The 27,542-nt window shown below is 53.5% G+C and overlaps 1 protein-coding gene across 1 annotated transcript; it reads right to left on the bottom strand.

The window, feature by feature from the left end:
* Positions 1 to 1,012: 1,012 nt before the first annotated feature.
* LOC113407212 (hydroxymethylglutaryl-CoA synthase, mitochondrial-like) lies at positions 1,013 to 24,787 on the bottom strand. Its single transcript, XM_026655402.1, has 10 exons — positions 24,660 to 24,787; positions 22,061 to 22,515; positions 18,321 to 18,446; positions 13,496 to 13,660; positions 12,210 to 12,378; positions 7,577 to 7,747; positions 5,732 to 5,838; positions 4,679 to 4,804; positions 3,400 to 3,523; positions 1,013 to 1,473 (listed from the first exon to the last, which is right to left on the bottom strand). Exons 1-9 carry the CDS (start codon positions 24,770 to 24,772, stop codon positions 3,417 to 3,419), a joined length of 1,539 nt encoding a protein of 512 aa, XP_026511187.1. The 5' UTR covers positions 24,773 to 24,787; the 3' UTR covers positions 1,013 to 1,473; positions 3,400 to 3,416.
* Positions 24,788 to 27,542: the final 2,755 nt, after the last annotated feature.

Below are 27,542 nucleotides of genomic sequence, written 5' to 3'. Positions count from 1 at the left end.
CAGCTGCACAGATAAGTGCAGCATTATTTTTCCACCATCAACATATCCTTTGGCTGAGGGAAAGGTGGGCAGGGTTGTGAGCCTGGAGAAGACTGAGTTCTAATCGCAGCTCTTCCAGTGACTGGAATGAGTTGTGTGCACTGCACAGCCCAGCCCTGATTACAGAGCAAGATCTCCTAGTGCTAGCTGAAGTGATAGGGCAGGAACATTCTCCTCCATACTCATTTTGCAAGCCTGGGAAATTCAGATCTCAAATATGGCAGATCCCACACGTAGCTATATTGCCTCTCAGAATGAATGTGCCAAATCTATGTGCTGGACTGTGAGGTCTACAATGGGACTGACTCCTGCATAGCCAACATCACAAAATGCTGGAGGATGCAATAATGAATGGACACCATATAAATGCAAAGAATAGTTAAACACAGCACTTAGACACTCTAATCACTAGGCCACCCTCCCCTTCCAGAGCCAGGAATAGAAGCCAGGAGTTCTGCTTCCCAGCATTCTACTGTCTAGCATAGAGCCATGCAGCCCACTGGTCCAGCATGTTGCCTCCCCTTTAGGGGCTCACACACACAACCTGAGACTCCACAGCCCTATCTGAAGAACAGACTTACTAGCGGCACCAGAGGATCATTGCACCACCTGGTGGCAGCAATGCTGTCACGCCCTCCACACAGACATGGGCCTCTCATTTAACTGCAGCCTATAGGTTTCCCTTCGTAGTGTGATGTCACTGTGTTTGCCCCCGCTATTCATAATGGCTTTATTTCTGTATGCAGGATAAAAGCATGTGGAATACAAAGTAGTACAGCACTATGCACAGTGACATCGTCTGAGCCATTCTTCATAGGCCAGTTCAGCCAAAGGACAGCTAGCCCCACCTATGGAGGGAGGAGCTAAGGGCCCGCAGGGGAAATCGCTGAAGAAACAAAGAGAACAAGAAATGTATTGAATTTTAAACCATCCTAGAGGAGAATTTCAAACAAAACCTACTGACAGGCTCTGGCTCTGTTCAACCTATATCAGTGTTGCTCTGAAGGCTTATGGAATTTATTTCTTTTCAATAGCACCCTGTGGTTTGATCCCCATTGAGTTCTATTGGAGCTGGCCAAAGGGGAGGAGGGTGGTCCTCACACACCCAGGTTATCACCCTGCCGCTGCAGAAATGTACTCCTCCAGCAAAGGGGTGCCAAAGGGGAGGGACGGAATAAGCGCCTGGCATCAGAGAACGTCCTAAACCGGGCACCGACACGGCGAATGGTGTGAGGCTCTCAGCCAGGCACGCAGGGCTGCATTATCTCTACGGGGCCCTTCAGCCAAGTGTGCAGTCCCTGGGAAGAGTGACAGGTCTTTCCGTTTGCGATAATGGAGCCAGGGTGTTTGCAGCTGGTGCGGTGGGAGCCTGCGGGCTCTCCGTTGGTGGTTCGGCCATTGCCTTGGGATCTGCTCTGATGAGGCTGGGCAGGTCTACAGGGGCAGAGCAAGAAGAGTGGATTAATTTGATGTCTCTCTCCCACCCCTGACGGTAGCTCGCAGTCTTGGTACAGACCCCAGCTCCCCACCTGGGACACCAGCCCAATAACTGCAGCCTGGGGGGGGCACTCTTTCCTCCTTCAGAAACCGCCCAACCACAGCCACTTCAGCAGATGGGAGCCGGCCCCCACTCTGGAAACTTGCCAGTTTGCTCCCCCTCTGGGGAAGGAGCTAGCCCCTCCCATGGCTCACAGTGCACGGCTACAGTCTGTTTGTAGCACACTCGTTCCAGGAGAGCTAGTGCAGGTATGTCTCCTCCAGCTGGGAATCACCCCCCAGCTCCAAGTGCAGATAGGCATGCAGCATGTGCGGGTAGAGGGACGAGAGTCCTGCTGCCCCAAAGTGCCAGCTAAGCCCCTCGTCCAGGGTCCGCCAGCCCCACCTAACTGCTAAGCCCCACCCCCAGGGTCCACCAGCCCCACCTAGCTGCTAAGCCCCTCCCTCTGAGCTGTTCTGTTGAGTCCTGGCACTGAGTCCTACCATCCTTGTGCTGGTTGGGAATTTGTATGCATGACTTTCCAATGGAAAATACAGTTCTGGAAACTTTTCAGTTTTCCCTTGTGAAAATCTAAGCAAAATATTTCATTTCAGGTCAGTTGGAATCAAATCAGAATATTTCAGTTTTGAACGGACCCAAAATGTTTAGTTCTGTAGCAGTTCAATAAAACATAAAACTGTATTTACATATCGTGGCACATTGCCTTATGGGAGTGGTAGTTCTGGCCCCTTTCTCTCCCATGGGCTGGGCCCCTGGAGCACTACATCTCCCATAAGGCATGAATTTCACACTGACCAAGCTGCGTGGTGGCTCATGGGAGTCACATGACTGGGTGCATTATGGGAGATGTAATCTGACTAGGGAGCCTAGCCCCCAGTGAGGACAGGTGACCCCCCACAAGGCAATGTGCCACTGTAAGGAAATATAGTTTAATGTTGAAATGACTCAGAATGAAGCATTTTGCTGTGGGGAATGTTCAAAGTTTTGCTTTGTTCAATAACGCTGAAACGCAATGTTTAGACCTTGCTGTTCCATGGGAAATTCCAATCTTTTGTCCCATTTCAGGACCAAACCAAAGGTAGAGATGTCAAGATGGAAATTCCCAACTTCGCTCAGCTCCCCTCTGTGAGCCCCTCTCTCCAAGGGCATCTTCCCCAGATTTAGGACAGTGTTGCACGTTGCTGAGTGAGAAACTCAGGCTCTATGCTGGCAGCAGCTGCTGGGTCACTAGCACTGAGTAAGGCAGCAGGTGGAGCTGCCCTCAAAGAGCAGGTGAAGACAGAGAGGTGTTAAGGCACATGCAAGGAACATGTGAAATGAGCAAGAAGAACTAGAAGAGCCCAGACTGACCAACGGCCAGTCCCTTTCTGCATCTTGCCAAGGATTTCACAGGACTCAGAGGGACTAGACCTTTATCTGGCTATCAGGGGTATCCAGACGTATCATCAGCAGTGACAAACATTTGGGAAGGGAGACCAAACCTCCTGCCTCAGGGCGTAAGCCAGTCTCCAACAGCTAGAGACCAAGATGAGACCCAGTATGGTGGGGAGATTACATCACCTCTGCCTGTTGTGAGGTTCTTACACCTTCCTCCAAAGCAACTGGCTCTGGCCACTAATGTTCTGATGAGCACCCAGCTGCTGGGTGGTCCCAGACCTTCCTTGTTTCCACTGGGACCATCCTTGCCTTGTGGAAATCTCCAGAGTTCCTGTTCTTCCCATGTCCCAGGAGAAACGGACTCAGAAAGGACGTCCCTCCAAGTACTGCCTTGATCCCTTGTTCCTCCACCCCACTCACCCATCTCCCCATCTTCCTTTGCTTGCCTTGTGATTACCAGGCCCCCAAGGAGGATTTAGACTCACCTGGCAGCCTGTCCCCCCTAGAGTGGCCTCCTGGCATACTGCCGGCGATGTTTGTCATCAACTCGCTCCAGGTACCAGGTGCCAGGGAACAGGTCGTCTTTAGAGCCCTGGGGAGTGTGGTTCACTGCAGAGAGAGAAACAGGATTGAAGCATGGGTGCTGCAGCTGTGGGGCAGGATCCCCTCGTGCTGGGGCTGTAAGCAACCTGGCAGCATTGCCATGGGGAGAGGGACAGCTGCTGGAAGTGTGACCCTGAGGTCTGGATCTCCCTGCAGGCTCCCAGCACAGCCCTGGCTGGGATGAGGTGATCTGAAAGCTACAACTGGGAACAGCCGCCAGGTCTCCTGACTTCCAGGCCTGGGCTCCAGCTGCTGGCCCTCGTTGCCTGAAAATGCACTACGGGGGAGCTGGAAGGCGCTCTTGCCTGGCCAGACTGGCTCCAGAAAGCTCCAGCCAGCCAGCTTTCCAGCACAGACACTAGGTGATGGACGCAGCACATCTGAGCTCAGTGGGGCTCCCAGCAGGTGAGGGCCCCAAATGATCCTCCAGAGCCTTGGCCAGCACCTCCACTCAGTGGCTGTGGGAGAAGTGGGAGTCCCATGCTCCCCCAGCAGGGAAGAAGGGTACCTAGGGCAGAAGAGACCTTGTTTCCCTGGACTTAGTTTGTACAGAATCAAAAGAAGAAGGAGAGCCAGTGGTAAGGGAGCGTTGCCAGGTAATTAACGAGGGGATGTGTGTGTCCAGCTGTTCAGGGTGGTTTAACAAGGGGCCCAATGTCTAATGCTGAATTAGGATGTCAGTAGGAATTTCTCCAGCATGCCTGGGACACTGAATCGGAGGCCAGGCTGAGCGAAGAGACACCTGCCCTTTTCCTGGTACCCCAAGGGTTTTCAGGCATGTCCCTAGAGGGGACCATGTGTGGTTCCATGTGTATTGTGTGCCAGTGACTTCCAGCTGCCCCAGCTCACTGACGTGCAGTGTTTCCTGGCTGGCCACCATGCAGACTCCACTTGGATTCACCCCCCAAGCAGCAGCAAGGGCTTCCCAGTAATAGTTGCCATGGGCAGGGGTGGTGGGCCCAATCCTGCACCCTCCTCCATTCCCACCCACCCTTTGAGAGGAGCTGGAGGTGCTCAGCATGATTAAAAATCAGGCCCCTTTCTGAGGTGCCTACATGTGGATTTAGGGACCCAACATTAGGAAGTCCAGCCCCACTGAGGTGTCAGCACCAGAGTGCTGGCTGCAGCTGGCCGCTGGGCCCTCTGACTGTGGTCCCTCACCCAGGTGATGGCTTTCCTCTCTCTGCTTCATGATCTCTGCAAACTCCTCCGGGGGGACACGCTTCCGGGCATCCAGGCGAGTCTGCAGGTCAGAGAGGCTGGAGACCAGCTTATCCAGGGGAGAACCTGGCAAAGAGAGAGCCTGGTGAGAGAGCGAGCCAGTCAGGGCCAGGGAAGCCGAGGGTGCCCAAGGGATCCATAACCAATGAACACTGCCCCATCAAGTCGCAGCTCCTCTGCAGGGGACGGGTGTCCAGGTAATTCCCCCTGCAGGCCAAGGCTGTCCCCACAGGCCCTGTACACCATCTGCCTCCTTCCCCAGGTGGGCAAAGCCATTCAGAAGCCGACAAAGCATCCCTAATGAATCTCACCTCACCCCATTGTGTGGTGGCCTGAGCTCCGATCCCAGCACCCAGCTCGGGATGGGGGTGGGAGCCCAGCAGGGACAGTGTCCCTAGGGCTTTCTGCAGTCACACTGTGAGTCGGGTCACATTCCAATCTCAGCCAGCCGCTGAGGGGCTCAGAATAAACACACACACCCCATGGGCAAGCAATCCCCTAACTGCCTCCCCTCGTCCCGGGTTCATGCACCTGCCTCTGGAGCAGCGGGTGCTGGCCACTGTCACAGTCAAGAGTGGGTGGATCCTTGGTCAGGTTTGCTGTGGCAGTTCCAGGGTCCCCATTTACTACCGCCCACTGTAAGGTAACCCCCAAAAACCTGTTCAACATGGAACCTCTAAGCAACGACCCTCAGACTCCCTCTGCTAACCCCAGCAGCAGCAGAGTATGGTCTTTGCGGCCAGAACACAGCTCCATGGGGGGTCGTCCAGGCCCACTCTCCACCCCGCACCCTAAACTGTCTGCTCCTGCACTCAGGATATTTACAACCATACCCGGGCTGGGGGCTCAGGAGCTCCCCAGGATGAGGGCTGGGCTGGGAACAGAAGCCTCATCCCCAGGCCAGAGCAGGAAGGATGACCCTTCACAGCCATCACTGCCACCTAAGGCGTCCGATGGCTGACGAGCGAGGGGAGCGAATAGGAAGGGACTCACCCGGGGCAGTATCCTGCGAGACGCGCATGGAAAACAAGCTTGCAGCCAATCCCGAGCCATAGGAGAAGGCCCCAATCCTGGAGCCAGCCAGCTGCTGAGCAGAATATCTGTGGCAATTCAAACCAAGCTGTCAGTGGAGAACGTCCGTGCTAAAGGCCAGACACCCCAAATCCTGGGAGCTACCCACACGGCCTGGCAAGCTGATGCCCCAGGGGGCAGTGTGTGGGCTGTAGGTGAGCTACTCTGACCTGGGACATGCTGGAAATCAGAGATTTTATTTTAAATCAGTGGGGGGCAACCAGAAATGGCCCCCGGGCTGAACCTAGGCTGTACCTCCCTAAAATAGAAACGATCCCCCTGCGTGACAGCAGGCAACCCCAGGAAGCGGGCAGAGAAGGGCAGGAGAGTTTTGCCTCCTGCTCCTGTCGCTGGCGTTAAGGTCTGTGGGATCCAGACGAGGAACAGAAGCAGGGTTTGGAGTTGCGAGTGGGCACCACTGCGGGCTGATTTGGTGATGACTAGTGAGGTAAGGGAGCATCACCTGCGTCTGAGCAGCCAGGAAATCAGATCTCCAGCTACTGCGGGGAGAAACTGTCTCCAGGCTTTCCATACCAGCAGGCTTCCTGAAGTGGGGCCTAGAAGGATCAAGTTCAGACATGCCTCAAGACAGCAGCTGGGAGAGCATGCGCCAGGAGCCAAGATACCCTGGTGATGGGCGTGATAGAAAAACCAGAGGCTAGATGAGCAGCACACAGGGAGCATTAGTGTGCATGGCAGTCCCTGCTGACAGCAGGGAGACCAGGGGACGCTGCTGTGTCTCAGGCAGAACTAGGAGTTGTGGGGGATAGCGTGCACTAAGGGGCAGGCACAGGCAGGCTCTGCAAAGCACAGTTAGCACCGTCATCCTTGGAGTGCACGAGTGCCCACCTGCAGAAGCAGGGTCTACCCCACCCTGAGAGCGGCTGAGTCTTTTCTTTCCCCTCTGCCTCTGACACACACTGGATATGGTTAAACAGCAACGCTATGCACGGAACGAAATAAAAAGACTTTTAAAGTTGCAAAGTGAAGCACTGAAAGGGAAAAACCCACAGACAGGTCATGGCAGAGAAAAGGTCACTGTGCAACCTGGAATGTGCCCCCTTCTCAGGCCGAGCCCTCCTGCTGGGGAGTAACTGCGGGTCAGGAGAAGGTTGTAAGAACAAATAGTCTATAATGGCAAAGGCTACATCCCTCTCATACACACACATACCCATTCGCACACACACAAGCATGTGCCCACGCACACACATGCACGACTGAGCATACACACACACACACACCCCGCTGCTTCCAAACACGCACACATGCATGCACACACATGCGGCCACTCACTTATGTGCACACACACACATGCTCATGCGCACACACACACCACACAAATGCCCACTCACACACACAAATACACTCACATGTGCACACACACACACACGCTTGTGTGCACACACAAGCCCAACCACTCCGACATGCACGCGCACACACTTGCACAGAGCTTTGGTACTCAAGTGGCTGAGTCATTTTTGATCCAGTTTTTTTTTAAAATGGAACCTCAGGCAGAGACTAGTCCTGGAAAAATCACAGCTCTTCTGTCAGACTCCCCCCATTGTGGCTCAGTAACTGAGAAAGGTGCTTTAGATGAGGAGTAACTGCTGCTCAGCACAAAGGCTGCAGGCTCAGATCCCAACTGGAAGTCAGCTTTGTGCCCAACCCCCTGACTTGTTCTCTGCCGGGCTGTGGGAGTCCCAAGGCCTGGGCACGCAGGGGTGGGGCAGGGCTTGGCGGAAAGGGGTGCTTGGAGCTGGCACTCACTGTGCGAGGAGGGAGGCGAGGCAGCCATACATGGACGGGGTGTACATGTTGCCGTTGCGAGAGGAGAGGAGCAGCGAGGGCTTGGTTTTCTGGTTGAACATTTCCAGGCTAGCTTTCTGAAAGGCCTTCTCCACGTCCTTGTCGGAGTAGGTGTCTTCCAGCTTCACCCCCCTGGGAAGAGGGAGGAAGAGGTTCACTTGTGGGTTAACAAGCCAGGAGGACCAACTGCGCTGGGAAACCGCACCGTCTGCCCAGCACGAATTCCCTCTGGCAATCCGTCTCCCCACAGCGGGCCATATGGATAGCAGCAAGGGTCAATGGCTGGCAGCTCTGCAAATATCTGCTAGGGAAGTGCTGACGGCCTGAAGTCCTGCAGCCCTGTCTACTCACATTGCACCCTGCTTGAATTTGCACAGTCCCTACTGGGGAATTGCTCCCCTTCCTGGACAGTCACAGCCCCCGGAAGAGAATCTCACCTGCCTGATGGACCATGACTCCCGCTAGGGAAATCTCACACTCCCCGGAGCCCAGCTAGAAAGTCTTGAGCCCCTCGAACAGCTGCTGCTCCCACACCCGCTTTGTGTTTTCATTTTTAACAATCGAGCTGGGTGACATGACGCTCATCATGCCTTTGCTGACAAGGACCTGCTGTGTTCAGCCTCATGCCAGTCACTCAGTAGGGATGCAGAGCAGCAAGGAGCACTCGGTGTTATCCGGGGAGACCTTGCCTGCAGCTGGCATTAGAGAAACCTCACTACCCCCGACACAGAACTGTCATTCACCAAACAGCTACCATCCCCCCATGGAAATCTGAGCCGCTGCAAACGCCTGCAGGCCCTCTAGGGACACCTCTGTGCCCCACGTGGTCATGGCACCCTGGGAAATCTCACCCTGCCGTAGCACTAGTACAGCTCCCAGACAGCAAACAATTTCATCAAGGCTGGGAGTGCAGACCTGTCACTTGGGGTGAAATGCAGTTGGGATGGTGGCGTTCCCCCAACCCCAGGAAATTCAGAGGGAAGGGTAAAGTCAAATAAATCCAAACACATTATGGTCTGGAAATGCAGCTAGGCACCCAAACAGCCTGAACTCTGCCCCGTCTTGGCCTCTCCTCAGACAGTGATCTCTTGGACACAGGCTGCACTTGAATGTGTTTTTTAACAGTGGAACTAAATCTCTCTGTGTCAGCAAAAACCTTAACTTTGCCCCATGCTGACAATACAAGAACCGTAGGTAACAGATGTGGCAATCACCTACATTTCCTAGCCAAGCTTGACTGAATCGCGTTGAAGAATTTTAGGAGTTTACTGTATTAAAAATGCAAATATTCATGTATTCCTGGGGAATTGTCTGGAACGTCTCTAGGAGGGAGCCGGGACTAATGCAAACCCTGGCAGTGTTCTGATCTTCAAGGGACTCTTTGAAACAATGGGCCAGACAAGGCTGAACTTTTAGTTGAGTGGGTTTCCCAGGAAATACTTGGGGGGGGGGGGCAACTTCTCATCTCTGGCCCCTCTCTTAACTGTGCCCTCAGGAGTAACCCACTGTCTGCAGATCACCTGTTATAGGAGGACAAGATGAGAGGCCCCAGTTGGATAAAAGAGGCACTCACCGGTGGGCTTATTCTCAGCCAAGGTGGTTATGGACTTATAACCACAGAAAAGCCACTTGGAGGGGCCTGAATGACTGTTCGCCTGCTAGAGCCCTTGCTAGAGACAGGGGGTGATCTCTGGTGAGCTTATTAGCTTGAGTGTAGGTTCCTTTATTGTTTGCAATATTTTCTCTGTAACACTTTTATCTTAAGAATAAATGTGCTTGCTTAGAAAAAGCTAGGCGGTAACTCAGCTGTGAACAATTACACTGTTCAGAGCCTCTGAGAAGAAAAACAAAGCAGGTGTGCTTAGGCCATCTGGCTTGCTTGGGGATTCACAGTGTAGGCAGGGAACGGTGCAGCCAGAAAAGACTCCGGTCAGGAGGGAGAGAAACACGTGTCTCTGCCCCGGAGAGGTGACAGCTGGGGAGCAAGAAGCCTGAGAGTGGGTGCCCTGGCTGGACCACAGAAGGGGAAAACAGGTGCAATTGCCCTGAACTGTGAGATCACAAGTATGATTGAGGCTTTTTCATGTTTATTGACTCAGATAAGATTAAACTGATTTTAAAAGGCATGTAGTGTCCTTGTAGCTGTGTCGGTCCGGGGATATTAGAGAGACAAGGTGGGTGAAGTCATATCTTTTATTGGACCAGCTTCCAAAAGATATTATATCCCCCACCTTGTCTCTTTAAAAGCCCTATTGTTGGTTTTTTTCCATTTTTGGCATCCCTTATGTGGGATTGGGGTGGTCTCAGCTGCACATACACATATCCTGCATAAACACACAAACACCCTAGTTCCCGCCCCCAAAATCTGACCTCTCTGTTGAGCAGAGCTGGTGCAATGGGCAGTTGTTGAAAAGCTATTTAGATTGATGGCCATGTTTTGCCCCCATTTTTCATAACTGAAAGACTGTCACAAAGAATTTGCCCCATTTCAAAATGGCTCCCACTTCCCGTTGTTCTCAATAGGACTGAAACTATAGCAGCACTCAGGGAAGATGGCGCTCCTCCAGGATGTGAGGAGGTGGAGGCACTTCAGTCCTACTGAGGACAGTAGGAGATAGCAGCCATTTTGAAAAAGGGCAGTTCATGGACTTCTCTAGTAGGCCTCTAACCTTCAACTAAGGTGACCAGATATCCCAATTTTATAGGGACAGTTCCGATATTTGGGGCTTTGTCTTATATAGTTGCCTATTTCCCACCCCCCATCCTGATTTTTCACATTTGCTACCTGGTCACCCTACCTTCAGCCTCTGCGGAAGGAGAAACCTTCAGTTATGAAGAATGATGGGGGGAAATTATCATGAATCCAATTATTCGCCTTCCTCTGCAGCATGGGTCACGGGTCTCTTGCAGGTTTAAACTAGTGTAAATGGTGGATTCCCTGTAACCTGAAGTCTTTAAACCATGATTTGAGAACTTCAGTAACTCAGCCAGAGGTTAGGGGTCTGTTACATGAGCGGGTGGGCGAGGTTCTGTGGCCTGCCATGTGCAGGAGATCAGACTAAAGAATCACCATGGTCCCTCCTGGCCTTAAAGTCTATACGCTGGAGCCTGTGCACAAGATTCCAGGGCGTTTTAACTCCACGGGAAATTTGAAGAGTCTGTGTTCTTCTGTTACTGAGATTATTAGGGGCAAAAAAGTCTGGTATAAAATTAAAAATACCCCCTTTAAGAAATGTGATTCTTAAACTAATAGATTGCCTTGTAAATTCTTTGAAAGTTCATTCTGCTCTCAGAGAGCAGCTGCTCCAGGGATGGGAGGAACTGCTGTATTTTCATACATAACGATAAGGTTGAATCCATGCTTTCAGTGCACAGCTCCGCTCAGGCTTCATTACTGAGTTGCTACCGATGCTTCCCCGGCAAACAACAATCCTTAGCTCTTTGATAACAATCCTCAACTCTCAGTAGAAAAGCACCTCCCAAAGAATCATTAGCCCTGCTCGCGATCCAGCCAGGATAGCCAATTTGCCACAATGCCTGCAAAACACCTGACATGGCTAGGCTGTCGGAGTGCTGAGACCCCTGCCTGCCACACTGGCCAGCACTGTCTCACTGTTTCCTTCCGCTCCCCTGACTGTATCTGCCTCTTGTCCTTTGTCTCATACTTAGACGGGAAACTCTTTGGAACAGCTCTTTGTTCCGTGTCCGTGCGGCACCTAGCACAGTGGGGTCCTGGTCCATGACTGGGGATCTCTCAGTGCTGCTGCTACATTCCTGTCCACTGACTCTGGCTCTGTGGTCACACCCATAATGCACTCAGCGCTCCCCAAAACCTCGACACAGCAAATAGCAGAGAGCCACGTCCCGCCTGACCGCAGGCATCCCCTGCTAGAGGGCTCACACCCCTCTGTATGCCTGCAGCTCCCATGCGAGCCTTGCCCCAGCCCCACCCTCCATGTACCAGTCTCCGCAGCTTACAGAGGCAAGTGCCCGCAGACCATCATGCCAAAATGCTGCCTGCCATAATGCATCAGCCCCTGCCAGAGGGGTAACACGTACCCTGACGCGCACCATCCTGCCAGGGCACCCTTCGCCTCCCTGTCACCTAGCGCCCTCGCTAAGGAAATCACACACTCACCCCAAACATCCTCCCACAATAACCTCTCCCCTGAGCATCCACAGTGCCCCAAGGAAAAAACAGTCCCCACCAAGACACTCCTAATGTGGCCTAGAGGCTGGAGCATGAGACTGGAACTCAGGGGATCGGGTTCTATTCCTGGCCCTGCTACTGGCCTGCTGGTTAAGTCACTTTCCCTTTTGGAGCCTCAGTTTTCCCATCTGTAGAATTGGGAGAATGCCACTGAACTGCTCTGCAGATGACAAGTGCTAACTAAAAGCTGGGTATCGTTATCAACAGACATTGAAAAAGCATCTGTCCCTGCACAGTCCCTATGGGGGATGTGCCACAGATGTGTGGACCCTGCTCCAATTTCCTGCAGCCCCACTAGCAGAATTGCCCCTCCATGGATGTTGGCAGCCCAGGGACTCTCACACCCCTGGCAGAGGCCACTCCTGCTCCGTAGCGCTCACCCACCTGAAGGCCTGCAGCCCTTTGTAGAGGCCGCTCTGCGTGTCAGGGTTGGGAGCTGCTAGGAAGTCGTTGAGCATCATTCGCCCCACAGACTTCTGCACCAGTTTGCAGAAGGGCGTGTGGAAGATCATGAACTGGAAGTCTTCCAGGGTAAAAGGTTTGTCCACCCCCACTGCAGCAGAACGGAGATGGAAGCCACCCATTAGAGACCCATCAACCCCACTCTGCACAGAAAGCCGCAGCACTTGCAGCAGGCACTGAAGGCAAAGACCCATAGACCTACCCCACACAGGGCAATGGGATGGGTGGGTGGGGAAGAGACCCACAGCCTTCCCATGCTGCATAAGGAGACACCGACAACCCCACGGATGCCAGAAATGGGGACAATATGGGGAGATTTATTCACCCTCATACTAAACTAGGGCAGGAGAGTCCCTCACAGCTCTCTGGCACTGAGTCTCACCCTGCCTGCACAGGAGCTACCTTGAAAAGGGACTGGCCCCTGGAGCTGGAAGGGCTCTCTCGATCCAGCAAACCACGAGTGCTGCAGACCCGGCTGCCACTGCCTAGGCTCAGCCTGGGGGCCTGTTCTGGGGCAGCGGGTTGGTTACAATGGCTATTCAGCACGTGCCCACGCAGCCAGGCGCTCACGCCTTCGTCCGACGGGGAACGCCCTCATGGCTCTGGCATGCTGCAGCCAGCGAGCTCCCCAGGCAGAGCCCTGGATGCGTCATAGTAGGGAAACATGGGTTTTTAAAGGATTTAAACTCTTCTCAGATGGAGGAAACAGCACCCACCATTTCAACATGTGCTGTCTGTCTTATCACCCAGCCAGGCCTGGCCCCTGACCCCACATTAACCAGCCTCTTTCCAACGGCTCTCCCACCACTTTGTCTACCCGCCAGGTCAGAGGCCAACAAATTACAGGTTCATGGACTTCTGGTGTCTCCACATCCTATCCCCACCCCTGCATTCCCACCACTCTTGGCCCCTCCAGTCCATGGCCCCTCTGTCCTCTTACCCAGAAATCCACAGGCCCTACAACATGGGGTGGGGTGGGGGAGACAGACACAACAAGGGGGGCAGAGATAGAGACTGTGAGCCCCACAGAAGCAGAGGAGCAGGTACCCCAGCTGACACAGAATAATAGAAATGTCCAGCTGGAAGGGACCATCTAGTCCAACCCCCTGCACTGAGACAGGACCAAGGAAACCTAGACCATCCCTGACAGGTGTTTGTCTAACCTATGGCACACACAAGATTTCCCGCTTCACTCGTAGGCTCTGTACCTTTCTGCCACTGGCTCTGGATTTTCTTGCGGTAGACAGAATAGCATTGATCCAGGGCCCGGAAATAGCACTGGATAGAGAGTTTCCCATCCACCATGGGATACTCTGAAGCCATGTCTGGTTTGTAGAAATCATATACATGTTCCATGTGGGTTCCCCGAACACCTTGGATGAGAGAAAACAGACTCACCATTGTGTATCGGAGACAGCAGGGGAACAGAACCTCAAACCCTCTCCATACCAGCCCCCCACTTGCAACGAACCTCTTAGCCAAAACCCACCACAGCTCTTTAAAAAAAAATTCACCCCATAAAATTCACAAAATTCATTCATTTCATGAGCCACTTTTCCACCTCCTCTTCCTGCTCTGACCTCATCCTATAGCCTTCATATTTGAGATCTTTTCTATTAAGAGAACTTTCTCTGGATACACTGGAAAGGTAGGTAGATTCTTGTACCACCCCTGTCTGTGTAGTATCTGAGCACCTTCCAGTTGTGCATAACGCAACATGACTAACATCCGGCGTGTGTGGTCCACTTTCTCTCAGCCTCCCTCTAGAGGGGAAATTCTGTGTGGCGGAGTGCTTGGAGTGCTTTTATATAAATATGTATGTGCTGCTCTGTGCTTATAACAGAGAAGGCAGATCAAAGAAATGTGCTGGGCACGGGGAAGGGAAGGTGGGGAAGGTTGGGATGGTCCTGCATTCCTAGGGGAGTTCATTCTAGCCCAGACCTCAAGAAAGCTCAGTCTCCCAAACACACACGAGCTTTTCCCTTATAGTAGAGAGGTCCATTGTGCCTGAGGCACAAAGTTGTCAAGTCCTTATCCTGGAGCTATAGTCCCTCTTAGATGACCTGGGCCGAGGCAGGGATTGATCACCTGGAAGGTAAGGACTGAGGCAGTGAACTCGATATTCTATGGGAAGCTGGCATAGGAGGCAGAGGATGGTTTTGTTGCGCCCATGGCATCCCATGTTGCTGAGGAGATGTGCTGCCCCATTCTATATTAGCTCAAGTTTCCTAAGTGCTGCCGGTTTCATGGCCAGGTATACCACACTGCTGCAGCCCAGCTGAGAGGTGTCGAAGGTGTGTACAACTGAGGCCAGGTCGTCGTCTGCCAGGGTGGGGCAGAGTCCCCCAGCCAGCCAGAGATAGCAGAAAACGTTACTCATGGACACTGCCACACGAGAGCTCAGCGTCAAGAGCTCAGCGTCAGCGAGGAATTCAGGAGCCTCCTAAGCTATGGACTGAACTGATCAGCTGACCAGTTGTGCCACCATGGCTGCAAACTCCTCAAAGTGCTTCCTCTGGCCACCAGCACTGGCCATCCTAATGATAGTGGTGTGATTGTACGTGGTGAAGGAGAGGTAGAGAGGTGTGTCATCTGCATATCGCTGCACTTGAGTCTATGTCCTCTGACCAGTTCCCCTAGGGGCTGCATGTAGATGCTGACTAGGACCAGGGACTCCACCAGCGATGAGTTCAGAGGCAGCAGTGCAGTTTTCTATCACTGCCCCTTGAGCGTGTCCCTACCAGATGGATTTAAACCATTTTAGTGCACTCCCTGGACCCATCACCTCGCATAGGCAGGACTGCTGTATCTCATGGCTGGCCATGGGGAATGCTGCAGCGAGACCCAGGAGGCTGAGATTGGATGTCTGCCCTGTATCCACTGACAGCAGGAGTTCATCCAGCAGTGCCACTGAAGCAGTTTCAGGTCCATATCCTGCCCCGAATCCAGATTGTGCCAGATCTGGAATATTAGCTTCAGTTAGATGGGCATGTAGTTGGCCTTTGGCTAGCGACTGCGAGCTTGCTCAGGAGTGGGAGATTGATACTAGACAGTGCCCAGCTAGAACTGATGTGTCCAGGGCAGGTTTCTTCGGTGCTGGTTGGACAGTTGCGTGTTTGAAGGGGGAAGGGAAGATTCCTTCCCTGAATGAGGCTGTTTGCTCAGGACTTTCCTGCACTAGCCAGGAAGGTCCTGGGTGGATTCAAGCTGCTGTAGGGTTTCCAGTCTTCCCTAAGGAGTGAATGTGCTGAACTCCATGAATGGGCTGCTGGTGGCTGGGTACAGGCAGAGAGGGCCCTGTTTTGAAGCCTTCCTGAACAGGCATTAACCTTTCAGCACAGCAGGATGATGGTTCCTTGCAGCCCTTGGTGCTGGGCTCTGGTGCAGGCTGTAGGCCCTCAGGATTGGGAAAGCTGTTTACCACCCTGGACAGCTCCTTAGGGCAGCTACTATGGAGGCAGATAGGACAGTTCAGGGCATGTAATACAGCCTCAGCTTAGGCCTGGAGCAGTTGTGTGTTTCAATCTGCTTCAGCCTTCATTTTCTGCCATCCACACTTGAGTTTCTGACCCCCCATCCAGCTCAGAGTCGAGAACAGCTGGGTGACGGAGATGGAGGGGACACAGGGGTGGGGGGACAGCATAGATGCCAACTTTCCCCAGTGCTGGTGGGTGCTCGTGCGTGCCTCTCCTGCCCCGCCCCCGCCCCGACTCCACCCTTTCCCCGCCCCTGCCCTGCCCCCATTCCAACCCCTTCCCCAAAGTCCCCGCCCCAACTCCACCCCCTCCCTGCCCCTATTGGACCCCTTCCCCAAATCCCTGCCCCGGACCCGCCTCTTCCCTGAGCGCACTGCGTTCCCCCTCCTCCCCCCTCCCTCCCAGCCATGCGAAACAGCTGTTTCTCGGCACAAGCACTGAGAGCTAGGGGGGAAAAGCGGGCACGCAGCGCGCTCAGGGGAGGAGGCGGAGGCAGAGGTGAGCTGGGTGGGGGGGGTGGGGAGCTGCCAGATCAACATCAGTCTGAGTCCATATAGCATTGCACTGCCTGCTTCAGGCCTGCGGCTAGGAACCTTCCTGAGCTGTGCACCCGCAGCAGGAGTCTGATATCCATACTCTTAGATTGCTCTGTTTTCTTGTATGATTCATCCTGGTTTGGACAGTAACAGGTAAGACAGAGGGCTTTGTAGTGCCTGCTCCATTTGCTAAACGTCAGGGAAAAGGTGTGTTTGATCCATAACACAGTTGAATCCTGGGAATGGGCACAGCTAAAGTAGCCTGTTCCTGGATCAGTCATGTTGGCCAGATTATGGAAAGATCTCAGCTTCTCTGGATCTTTTTATTTATTTATTGTATATCTCTTGTATACTTCCAGTCCTTTGTTGTTAATTAGGTCAAGCCACATGTGTACTGGGCCTGGGACAGTTGTGTCCACAGTCTGTAATTTGTTAAGATCTTCCAAAAAACCCTTTATTTGTTTTTGCAAATTTAGTGCCTCTTAGTAAAATCCTTTGTTGCCTAAACCATGTGCTCTGTTTCCAGCAAAGTCCTTGTGCTTATCGCAAGTTTCACCACACTTACGCTAGCTGGATGGAAATGCACAGACACAGGGCCAGAGTCTCAGCTGGTGAAAGGCGACATAGCTACACTGCCCTCAGTGCAGCCAGGCCGATTCACACTTGACGCATAGTTTGGCTGAGTGCCACCACATATTACTGAAGCAGGGACATCAATCATTCTCTCTTTATTTAGCCAACCACGAGGCTGACAGCGGCTGTGGAAATTCAGCAATTCTTCTCAATGAGTTTTAAGACCATGTTAGATGTTGCGTCATGTCATGGGGTGTGTAGACCCCATGTGGACCTGGCAGCCAAGGAGTTACTGGAGGAACTGCTGGTCATCCTTGATTGGCAGCCTCACAGCAGCTGGGAGAATAACAGAGCTGAGAAGCAGAGGGGTTGGTGGCTGCCAGAGGAGCAAGCAGGCCAGGGACAGAGGGTCCTGCCAGGAAGCTAGTGAGAGGCTGCCCCAGAATGACAATGACCCAGAGACAAAATGGCCAGAGCCACAGGCTGCAGAAACCGACAGACCCAAGGGAGGTAGGAAGAAGCTCAGGGCACAACAGGAGAATAGTGGAGGACTGATTCTGCCTGCCTGGGTTCAGGGCCCTGAGCTGGACCCAGCGGAGTGGGTGGGCCTGGCTTCCCCCACCTACCCCTTAACAGCCAAAGGGGATTCTCGGCCCCTTGAGGACAAGGCCCAGCTAACACCCACCAAGCATAAGGGGAAGTCCGTAAACCCCAGTGGGACGGAAATTAATGTCCTTGATCCCAGAACAGGACTACAGAAAGTCAGAGAAGAAGAGCGGACTGACCGCCCCGCTGATCCAAGCAGACTTTGTGCAATGCCCTGTCTGGCCAAAGGGAGGCACTGACGCATTGGGGATCACTCTAAATGTCTCTTTCCATGAGGTTTAAATAGTGCTGAGCAGCCAGACATCAGGCATGTAAGATGACTGCACCTGAGAAGTTCTTTCCTCTTTTACATTTTATTTTCATGAAGGCCTCCTTTGCACACTTTGTCTCTGCATGGAGGAGACTGCAGCAGCTTGGACTTGGTACTCCACGGTTTTCTTTTCATACACAAACTTAATGGCCAACATTTTGAAAAACAGGAGCCTAGAATTAGGCTCTTAGGTGCCTACTTATGAATTAACCCAAGTGAGTGGGGTGCTGGGCACACAGCAGCTCCCACTGACTTCAGACCAAAAACACAGCCCTGACTCACTACTGATCATCTCGTTAAGAGTCATGAAGTGCCCCGTGTCCCTCCCCCATCCTGAAACATGAATTCCACAGGAGACCAATTGCTGCAAGGCTCAGGAAGGATTGATGTCCAGAGACACACAACCTGGGACCATGGGTCTCCAGGGCTAAGCTGCCCCACAGACAGTCGCCTATTCCTAGAACCTGGCCAGCTCTGGCCAAGCACCAAACACTCCTAGGAAAGATAAAGTCATTGTATTAACGGTACCAACCTCTCTCTAGCACCAGAGGGGCCTCTGGTCCAACCAGCATCGCTACAGCTCCTGCCCCTCCTGTGGGACGGGCATTGCCAGTGGCATAGACTGCAATGTCACCACAGACCACCATTGCATAGCGCCCTAGGACGGGACGAGAACATAGAATTGGTTAGGCATAAACATGAACAAAATCACATACAAGTCTAAATCTCTGTTTATCCCTGTGCCAAAAAGTAGAAAAATCCCTTGAGACTTGTGACCTGCAAGGGAAACAAAATTGAGCATGTGCCCTTTTCACCACCACCGCCTTGCTTTGAGGGGTAGACGCTTTGATGGATAAAGGGGGCCTGACACGTTTAAATTTTTTATTTAAAAAGGTTTCTTCCTTCTTGTTTGTCCTCCTTGTTAGAAATTCAGAGTGGTCTAGCCAGGAAGCCTGGGATGCTGCCAGACAACTCGTGCAGTCAGGACATTACAAGAGTCAAGAAAGTGGCACCCAAGGGGAGATGAAGGGTTTAGTCTGTGTTTGCTTTTGTTAGCATTTACTTCACTTCAGTGAGTCACATGTTGGGGGAAGGAAGCCTTTGCTAAATATGCAACATCCCTGTGAGAGAAAACAATAGACCCTCTGAAATAGCCAAGAGGTCCTACAGCCAAACCAGGGAAGCCCAGAGCCGGCACTTTCCAGCCCTCTTTACATCCTAAAAATCAAGAAAAGGGTACAAGTGCAATTTGGGGGGGGGGGCAGAAAGCTTTGAAAGTCACCTTTAAAGTCCCAGACAATCTGCCAAGCAGACGTTTATGGGGCACCTGGTACAGAAAGGGGCATGGCCAAACTGCCATGGTGACATGGTTTCAGATGTCGCCTGCTGCCATACTGTCACAGATGTGCATCTACCCCACACAGAGGGGGCAGTGGGTAGGATATGGAGACAGGACTGTGGAGTTCTGGGACTGCAGAGGCCGGGCTGCTTGCCTGGGGCTTGGCCACATTCCTCATTATGGGAGACAACAGGGCTCAACTGTTTCAGTCTCAGGGCTGAACATACTTAAAAAACATCAAGTGGCCCCAACCAGCACAGAGCGGCCCATCCCCTGCTATTGCACTGCTCGGGATGTGTGCTCTGCATTAAAGCAACCAGAATGTGTACTGAACAACCCTGCTTCCATCTGACGCCGATTTAACGGCAACAGAAGCCAGAGCCTGGTGTTCCCTACAGCACAATCCTATTCAACCTATAAATGATCTGGAGAAAGGGGTAAACAGTGAGGTGGCAAAGTTTGCAGATGATACTAAACTGCTCAAGATAGTTAAGACCAAAGCAGACTGTGAAGAACTTCAAAAAGATCTCACAAAACTAAGTGATTGGGCAACAAAATGGCAAATGAAATTGAATGTGGATAAATATAAAGTAATGCACATTGGAATAATAACCCAAACTACACATACAATATGATGGGGGCTAATTTAGCTACAACTAATCAGGAAAGAGATCTTGGATAGTTCTCTGAAGACGTCCATGCAGTGTGCAGCGGCAGTCAAAAAAGCAAACAGGATGTTAGGAATCATTAAAAAGGGGATAGAGAATAAGACGGAGAATATCTTATTGCCCTTATATAAATCCATGGTACACCCCCATCTTGAATACTGCATACAGACGTGGTCTCCTCATCTCAAAAAAGATATACTGGCATTAGAAAAAGTTCAGAAAAGGGCAACTAAAATGATTAGGGGTTTGGAATGGGTCCCATATGAGGAGAGATTAAAGAGGCTAGGACTTTTCAGCTTGGAAAAGAGGAGACTAAGGGGGGATATGACTGAGGTATATAAAATCATGAGTGGTGTGAAGAAAGTGAATAAGGAAAAGTTATTTACTTGTTCCCAAAATATAAGAACTAGGGGCCACCAAATGAAATTAATGGGCAGCAGGTTTAAAACAAATAAAAGGAAGTTCTTCTTCACACAGCACACAGTCAACCTGTGGAACTCCTTGCCTGAGGAGGTTGGGAAGGCTAGGACTATAATAGGGTTTAAAAGAGAACTAGATAAATTCATGGAGGTTAAGTCCATTAATGGCTATTAGCCAGGATGGGTAAGGAATGGTGTCCCTAGCCTCTGTTTGTCAGAGGGTGGAGATGGATGGCAGGAGAGATATCACTTGATCATTACCTGTTAGGTTCACTCACTCTGGGGCACCTGGCATTGGCCACTGTCGGTAGACAGGATACTGGGCTGTATGGACCTTTGGTCTGACCCAGTATGGCCATTCTTTTATTCTTATGTTATGTTCACCCTCTGAGGCTGCAGGCTGGGCTGGCATCCCCGCCACAAGACGGAGTTGGACCTTTGATCTCTGCAGACACTCCCCAAGTCCTTACATAATAGTAGCTGCTCCACACCCAGGGAGCAGAAACCCCTGGCAAGCACCCTGCTGGGGATTCCCTGACCATGAGGACGATTCCCCAGTGAGTGTAACTAGCTCCTGTGCCTCCCTCCTCACAGCTCCTGGTGCAGCCAAGCTCCCAGCCTGCTCTCCCTGTGGCTCCAATGCAGCAATGGAATAGTCAGAGCTGCTTTCCTCCCTCCTGTGATACTGCACGTAGCCAGTGGGGGAGCTGCTGAGCAGCTGCACCAGATAAGGCCCAGCGGCCGCTCAGGGGACTCCCAGCAGAGCTACTGTAGGGGAAGCCATAGGGAGGCAGACAGAGAGGCCAGGCACAACACCAAGTCTGATTCAGACACTTCAGTTCCAGCATAGAGGGTCCGGCCCAGAGAGCACACTGCCAATTTGTAACCAAACTAGGGTTGCCAACTTTCTGATTGCGGAAAACAAAATACCCTTGCCCCGCCCCATCCCTGAGGCCCTGCCCATGCCCCGCCCCTTCTCTAAGGCCCCACTCACTCATTACCCCTCCATCCATCGCTCGCTCTCCTCCACCCTTGTTCATGCGGTCATTTTCACCAGGTTGGGGCAGGGCGTTAGGGTGCGGGAGGGGGTGAGGGCTCTGGCTGGGAGTGTGGGCTCTGGGTGGAGCCAGGGATAAAGGGGTTGGGGTTCAGGAGGGGGCTCAGGACTGGGGAGGAGGTTGGGGTGTGGGAGGGGGTGAGGATCTGGCTAGGGATATGGGCTCTGGGGTGGGGCCAGAAATGAGGGGGTTCAGGGTGCGGGAGGAGGCTCCAGGCTGAGGTAGGGGTTGGGGTGTGTGTGGGGGTGAGGGCTCTGGCTCAGGGTGCGAGTTTTGCAGTGGGGCCAGGGATGAGCAGTTTGGAGTGCAGGAGGGGATGTGGCCTATGGGCTATGGCCGGGCAGCGCTTACCTCAGGTGGCTCCCGGAAGCGGTGGCATGTCCAGCCTCTGTGGAGCCAGTGCTTGGGAGGGGGGCAGCGCGCAGAGCCTCCCTCACCGCCCCTGTGCCTAGGGGCCAGACATGCCACCACTTCCGGGAGACGCAAGGAGCCTGCTTTAGTCCTGCTGCTGCGCCGCCGACCGGACTTTTAACATTCCGGTCGAAAATCAGATGCCTGGCAACCCTAAACCAAACCCCCATTATCTTCTTAACACTGTCGCCCTCGAGGCCTCAGTTCAGAGCCTGGAAGGCCACCAGTTTGGGGTATCAACCACTGTGAAGCCGGGGCAGCCATTACCCCCGAGAACCTGCCCTACTGCCGCTGGCCATCTCTCACTGGCAGCCCTGGCTGGGCCCCGGGTGGCAGAGCAGTGGCACCTACACCCATGCTAGCTGGATGTCACTCACCATCCCAGGAGCTGGATTCCACCCAGTCAACAGAGTTGAAGAGGGAGGCTGTGCCTCCATAGCAGGCGTTGGTGGTGTCGATGCCTTCGACGTCCGTGTTCCCCGAGTCCTGGAAGAGCTGCATTAGGACTGTCTTGACGGCCTTGGACTTGTCAATGATGGTCTCCGTGCCGACCTCCAGCCGGCCAATGGAGTCCCAGGAGAGACGGCTGCGTTCCACAAGGCGCTGCACCACGGTCAGGCATAGGGAGTTAATGTCCTCGTGGGCTGAGCAGAAGCCCATCTGCTTCTGGCCCAGGCCCAGGGTGTACTTCCCGGCTTCCACGCCATCATACTTCTCCAGCTCCACTTGTTCTACGTACTGCGAAGGGAAGTAAACCTCCAGCGCGAGAATGCCCACGTCCTTCGGCCATGAGTCCGACCGAGACAAATGCTCCACAGAGGCGGTGGAGAAACTGAAAGACAAGGAGAATGCTGAGTGTCCTCTGACATGTGGTGGGAGGAGATCGCAGACCCCTCAGGGGCACAGCCAGCTGCATGCGTGCACGCACAGACCTAGTGCGGGCCACGGAGGCCATACCAGACACCTGAGACTGTGACAGCATATAACACACGCTGCCCCAACACAGACCCCAGAGGAGACAGCAGAACCCTCGCGAGCGGGGATATCTGGCTGTACACCCTCACCCAACACAGGCTGGAGAGCCAAGAGAGGGCACAGCAGCCTCCTCATGGGCAGCAATCTGTTAACTACACAGCCCGTCTCAGAGATGTCCCCATTTGCAGATGTCTGCAAAGCAGCAGCAGGGGCCCCTCTCCACACATGCACAGAGCTGCTTTGATTCATGCTCCAGAAGGGAATCTGCAGGTTATAGAACCTGTCCCCCCAACCGCCAAAGCAGTGTTTGTTTTATTCTAAATCACCCCTTGTTTTCAGATACAGCTAACCAGGGTTGCCAACCCTCCAGGATTGGCCTGGAGTTTCCAGGAATTAAAGATTATGTCATGTGATGAAATCTCCAGGAATACAAGCCACCAAAATTGGCAACCCTATTACTAACAGCTCTGTTTGTTACTCTGCTTCAGAGGTGGCCAACCTGAGCCTGAGAAGGAGCCAGAATTTACCAATTTGCCAAAGAGCCACAGTAATACGTCAGCAGCCCCCCATCAGCTCCTGCACCCGCTCCCAGCGCCTCCCACCCACCGGCTGCCAATCAGCGCCTCCCCCTCCCTTGCTGCACCTCCCGATCAGCTTTTTTGTGGTGTGCAGGAGGCTCTGGAGGGAGGGGGAGGAGTGAGGGCATGGCAGGCTCAGGGGAGGGGGCGGGAAGGGGTGGAGTAGGGGCAGGGCCTGTGGCAGAGCCAGGTGTTGAGCAGTGAGCACCTCCGCCCCCCCGGCACACTGGAAAGTTGGCGCCCGTAGCTCCAGCCCTGGAGTCGGTGCCTATGCAAGGAGCTGCATATTAACCTCTGAGGAGCCACATGTGGCTCCGGAGCCCCGGGTTGGCCACCCCTGCTCTACTTGGAGAAGAACGAGCCTTTCTGCAGCTCTGAGTAGTCCGTTCCCCCAGCTGGTGAGGGATTGTTCCCTCCAGTCCCCTTGCCAGTCGTGTGTTAAATGGCCAAACTCAGGGGACTCCCTTCTACTCCTGGGGGTGTTATTCCATGGCCTAACGGATCTCCTGATACTCCATTACATTGCCTTTGCCTACATTCCCTACCACTACGCCTAGCTCTCCAGTCCTCTCCTGCTCTGTTGTTTACACCCTAATTAGTTCATGTATAAAAGGGATCAATTCATAGGCCACGGTCAATGGAGAAGCTCCCATTGTCTTCACTGGCTTGGCATCAGGCCCAAAATGCTCTGTACAGTGAGTGCTCCATGTTACTATTCAAATCACGTCACCCCGGAGCCAAGCTGTACACAATCTGCTCTTCGTAGCTTTCCCTCAACTCCAGCCTGTTGCTGCCCTTCTCTGAAATGCTTCCAAAAATTGTCATCCTTCTCTTTCCGGTGCAGAGAGGCGTCCAGCTGGAGCCCCTACTCCAGATGTAGCTGCACCACAGCTGCAGAGAGAGGCACTCTCCCCTCTCTGATGTGGGACAGGGTGGCTTTGCATGTGCAGCCTAATCAGATTGCAAACTTGGGTCTAGTTAGCTGCCACCCTCTCCCACAGGTCTTCCACCCTTACTGGGTCCCAGCTCTCTCCCTCCCCCTGCATACCTGCCTTTGGGATTATGTTCCTCCACTCCGTTATTGTCAAACCCCGGGCCCTTTGTATTCCTGCTCTGTCCTCACCCTGCTCACATCCCCTCCTAATGCAGTACCAGTTTTACAGTGCACTCCCTTCCCCCAGATCACAGAGCCGCCTCAGTGTGGCTCCCAATGGCTGTTGTGTTAGATCCCCATTCCCGGGCAGTGCCAAAGCCTCCCTCACGCTGGAGTGCAGAGTACAGCCGGTCAGGTCACTCCCCAGCAGAGAGTTATTCAAACACATTCCCAACTGAGCTGCCAGGATTCCCAGAGCATCCCAGCAGGGGCGAAGGAGAGTGCCCCATGTCCCGATCCTCAGGCCTAGCTCCCCAATCTGCCCCTCACCTGGCCTGCTGTGCGGCAGCTGTGAGGTGTGCTGGCCGAAGGGGCCCCTCCTGTCTCTGCAGCGCTCGCTTCACTTGCAAACAGCGCCTGGTTTGACTGAAGAGACGCAACATTTTCCCCAGGCTGATGGGCAAGGAGCAGCAGCGAGGTCTCTTCCCCAGCCCCACCAGCACTTATATAGATTCCCTGCAGCAGGGCCAGGCAAAGTCCCTCCCTGCACTTATCAGGGGAGCGAACTGTGTGTGCTTCACTCATTGCTCAACCAAAGGTCACTGCTCACCGGCCAACACGACAAAACAGGAGCACCCTTTCCTCACAGCCCCCGGGGCCTCCCTCGCCACTGCCTCCCGCAGGGCCCTGCTCCCCTACTCACCTCCTTCCCCTGTGCTGCATCTCCCTGCAGGCCTCACCTCATGCCTCATGGGGCCTGACCTCGCCATAACTCCCTCCTCACCACCCCTGCCCACCCCACGCTCGGGGGGGGGGGCTGCTGAAGGTTCCAGTCTGCACCTGTTACCCTTCCCCCCCCCCCCAAAAGCTCCTCCAGCACCTGGAAGAGGGTCAGGTACCTCAGGGGGTGGGACACACCAGTGAAAGCTGCACGCTCCATGGTGCCCAACTCGAACTCGTCCAGCTGAATGTTTGCCAGAGGGGCTCTTTCCCCAGCGTGTTCTCTGGCACGTTGGGAGGTCCAGGGGCAGCGGCTGGGGAATTGTCAGTGGAGAAAGACAAAGCTAGACACTTTTCCAGAAGGAAAAAACCTGTCGGGTTTCTCCGTCCCAGCTCTGAGAACCAGCTTGTCGAGTCTCCCCAGCCTGCAGCTAAGCAGGGGCCTGCTACGCAAGGAGGCAGCGCCTGTGTCTATTGGTTGTGTCTGAAACACTGTGGGTCTTAGCATGGAAACAGCCTTAGGTCTCCAGACCCCCTGACAGCTGAGTCACGGTCGCAGCTTGGCTCCCCTTTGTACTGTACATGGCACCCTACCTATGGCCCAGCGCCACAGAAGGATTCAGGCACCTAATTGCCACCAATTCCAATGGGAGTTAGGAACCTGTGTCCCCAACCGAACTGAACCCGTCCCGTCCAGGGCCCTGCGTGGAGTGTAACTGTGCAGCCACCAAGATGGTCACATCATTCCCGCCTCTTTGGAATTCCTGGTCCACCACACCAGGCTTGTGTTCTGTGCCCTCCCACTCCAGCACCCTCACGCCCTCCAGCTGCCCAGGGTCTCCCTGCCCAGGGACTGGCTAAGGTGGGTGGGAGGCAAGGAGGTGTAAGAGATGAGGAGTTGCTTGCTCCAGGGTTTTCCCCTAGACCCCTCGGACGGGTGGCCAGCCAGGGAGGCTGGGCAACCCAAGGGGCTAAGTGCAAAGTGGTAGCTGGGGTGACGTGCAGGTGGGGGCAGCTGGCCCTGTGGAGATCTGGGCCTGCGGAGGGATGAAGGCTGGCCTGGGGTTTAGCCACATTCCTCATTTATTGTCTGTTATGGCAGTGCCCTCCAGCCTCCCCCGGCTCCGAGATCAGGGCCCCACTTAGGACATTTGTTTTATGATCCAGCAAGGGAGCACCACCTGCAGGGGGAGAAGCAGCCAGAGGGAGAGGGCAACAGATGGGCCAGCAGAGCGACCGGTCTGAGCGCTAGCAATCACTGTAAACATGGAGTGACTGCTGCTTATGTCAGGGTGGGTGTGATATTGTTAAACCACCCCGTCTATGCTGGGATGAGGGGAGGGGAGTTGCTTTTAGAATCTCAGCCTGTTTCAATTATCCTGGTTAACATGCTTCCTCCCTTCCCTCCCCCGCACCCTTCCAGATCTCTGCCTGGGGCATTTCCAAGACTTTGGCCCAGGTATGATCTAGAGACCACTGAAGTCCAGGTGAGCCTTTCCATTGCCTTACGGGTGCTGGGGCTTCAGGGCACAGGACTAAGCTCCCCTCTTCACTGCAGCGGGAGCCAGGGCGTAGCTGCACTCCCCCGTCATGGTTGTAATTCTAGCTCACACCGTGCATTAATCCATAGCCACACTAGCTGCTCTCCTAGCTCTTGTGCCCAGGTGATGACCCTTCCCATCACGGCAGCTTGTCTTCCTGCTACTTCTACGCTTGGGAGCTCCTGAGACATTGACCACTCATCTTCACTCCCTGGTTGAGGGGTTGGCAAGGAGGGGGCTGTGGGCACATGCAGCACGGGGCAGTGGTGCCCCACAGGCCAGTCTGTGAGGGAAGCCTGCACACCTCCACGGCAGCGCTGACCGGCTCTGGGAGGGGCGGGGTTGTTTTGCTGCAGGGGATTCTGTGGCCAGCAGAGTTCAGGCCAAAGGTCTCCTTTTGTTGTCTCACAGTCCCCAGGGTGGATGTTTACAACAAGCAGCCTCAGTGCTGGCATTTCCGAACTTCTGAGGGCACGGCTTTGCCACCGGCATGTTTCCTACCTCGGGTTGGTGGCTATAATGCATTCACATGCACATATCACAGCTGAAGAACCACGTTATTATGTTTGCAAAGCCAAGCATGCAAAAGTTAGGAAATGCCAGTGACGGATACTCGTGCAACCTTAATTCAGCCCCTTTGTGCATATACATTATGACACAGTCTTTAATTACATGACCGCATACTGTCTTCCCCACAATCAGTGGATGGTCAGTTATTCAGTATTTCTTTATTCTCTCCTCAGGCTTTATTTGTCAAATACCATCCAAACCTTGCTCAGACACAGAATTATTCATTTCCTTCCCAGTGCTCTCCCCACAGCATCTGAGTGCTGCAGAGACAGCACTGGAGCTATCCTCAGAACAGCCCTGTGAAGAGTGGGGGTGATATTACCCCACTGTACAACATTTCGGTTTAAGTGACTTGCCCAGCATCACACAGGAACTCTGTGGC

The sequence above is a fragment of the Terrapene carolina genome, unplaced genomic scaffold (assembly GCF_002925995.2).
Source record: "Terrapene carolina triunguis isolate 2854851 unplaced genomic scaffold, T_m_triunguis-2.0 Scaffold210, whole genome shotgun sequence".
NCBI lineage: Eukaryota > Metazoa > Chordata > Testudines > Emydidae > Terrapene > Terrapene triunguis.
Note: the sequence above shows the minus strand (reverse complement) of the source record. Positions and strands in the feature narration are given on the sequence as shown.

Coding starts and splice junctions, on each gene's coding strand:
- LOC113407212 (XM_026655402.1), bottom strand. CDS start 24,772: ATGTTGCGTCTCTTCAGTCAAACCAGGCGCTGTTTGCAAGTGAAGCGA. Junction 22,516..24,659: donor GCTGCCGCACAGCAGGCCAG/GTGAGGGGCAGA, acceptor CTTGTCTTTCAG/TTTCTCCACCGCCTCTGTGG. Junction 4,805..5,731: donor CTCGCAGGATACTGCCCCGG/GTGAGTCCCTTC, acceptor TCTCTTTGCCAG/GTTCTCCCCTGGATAAGCTG.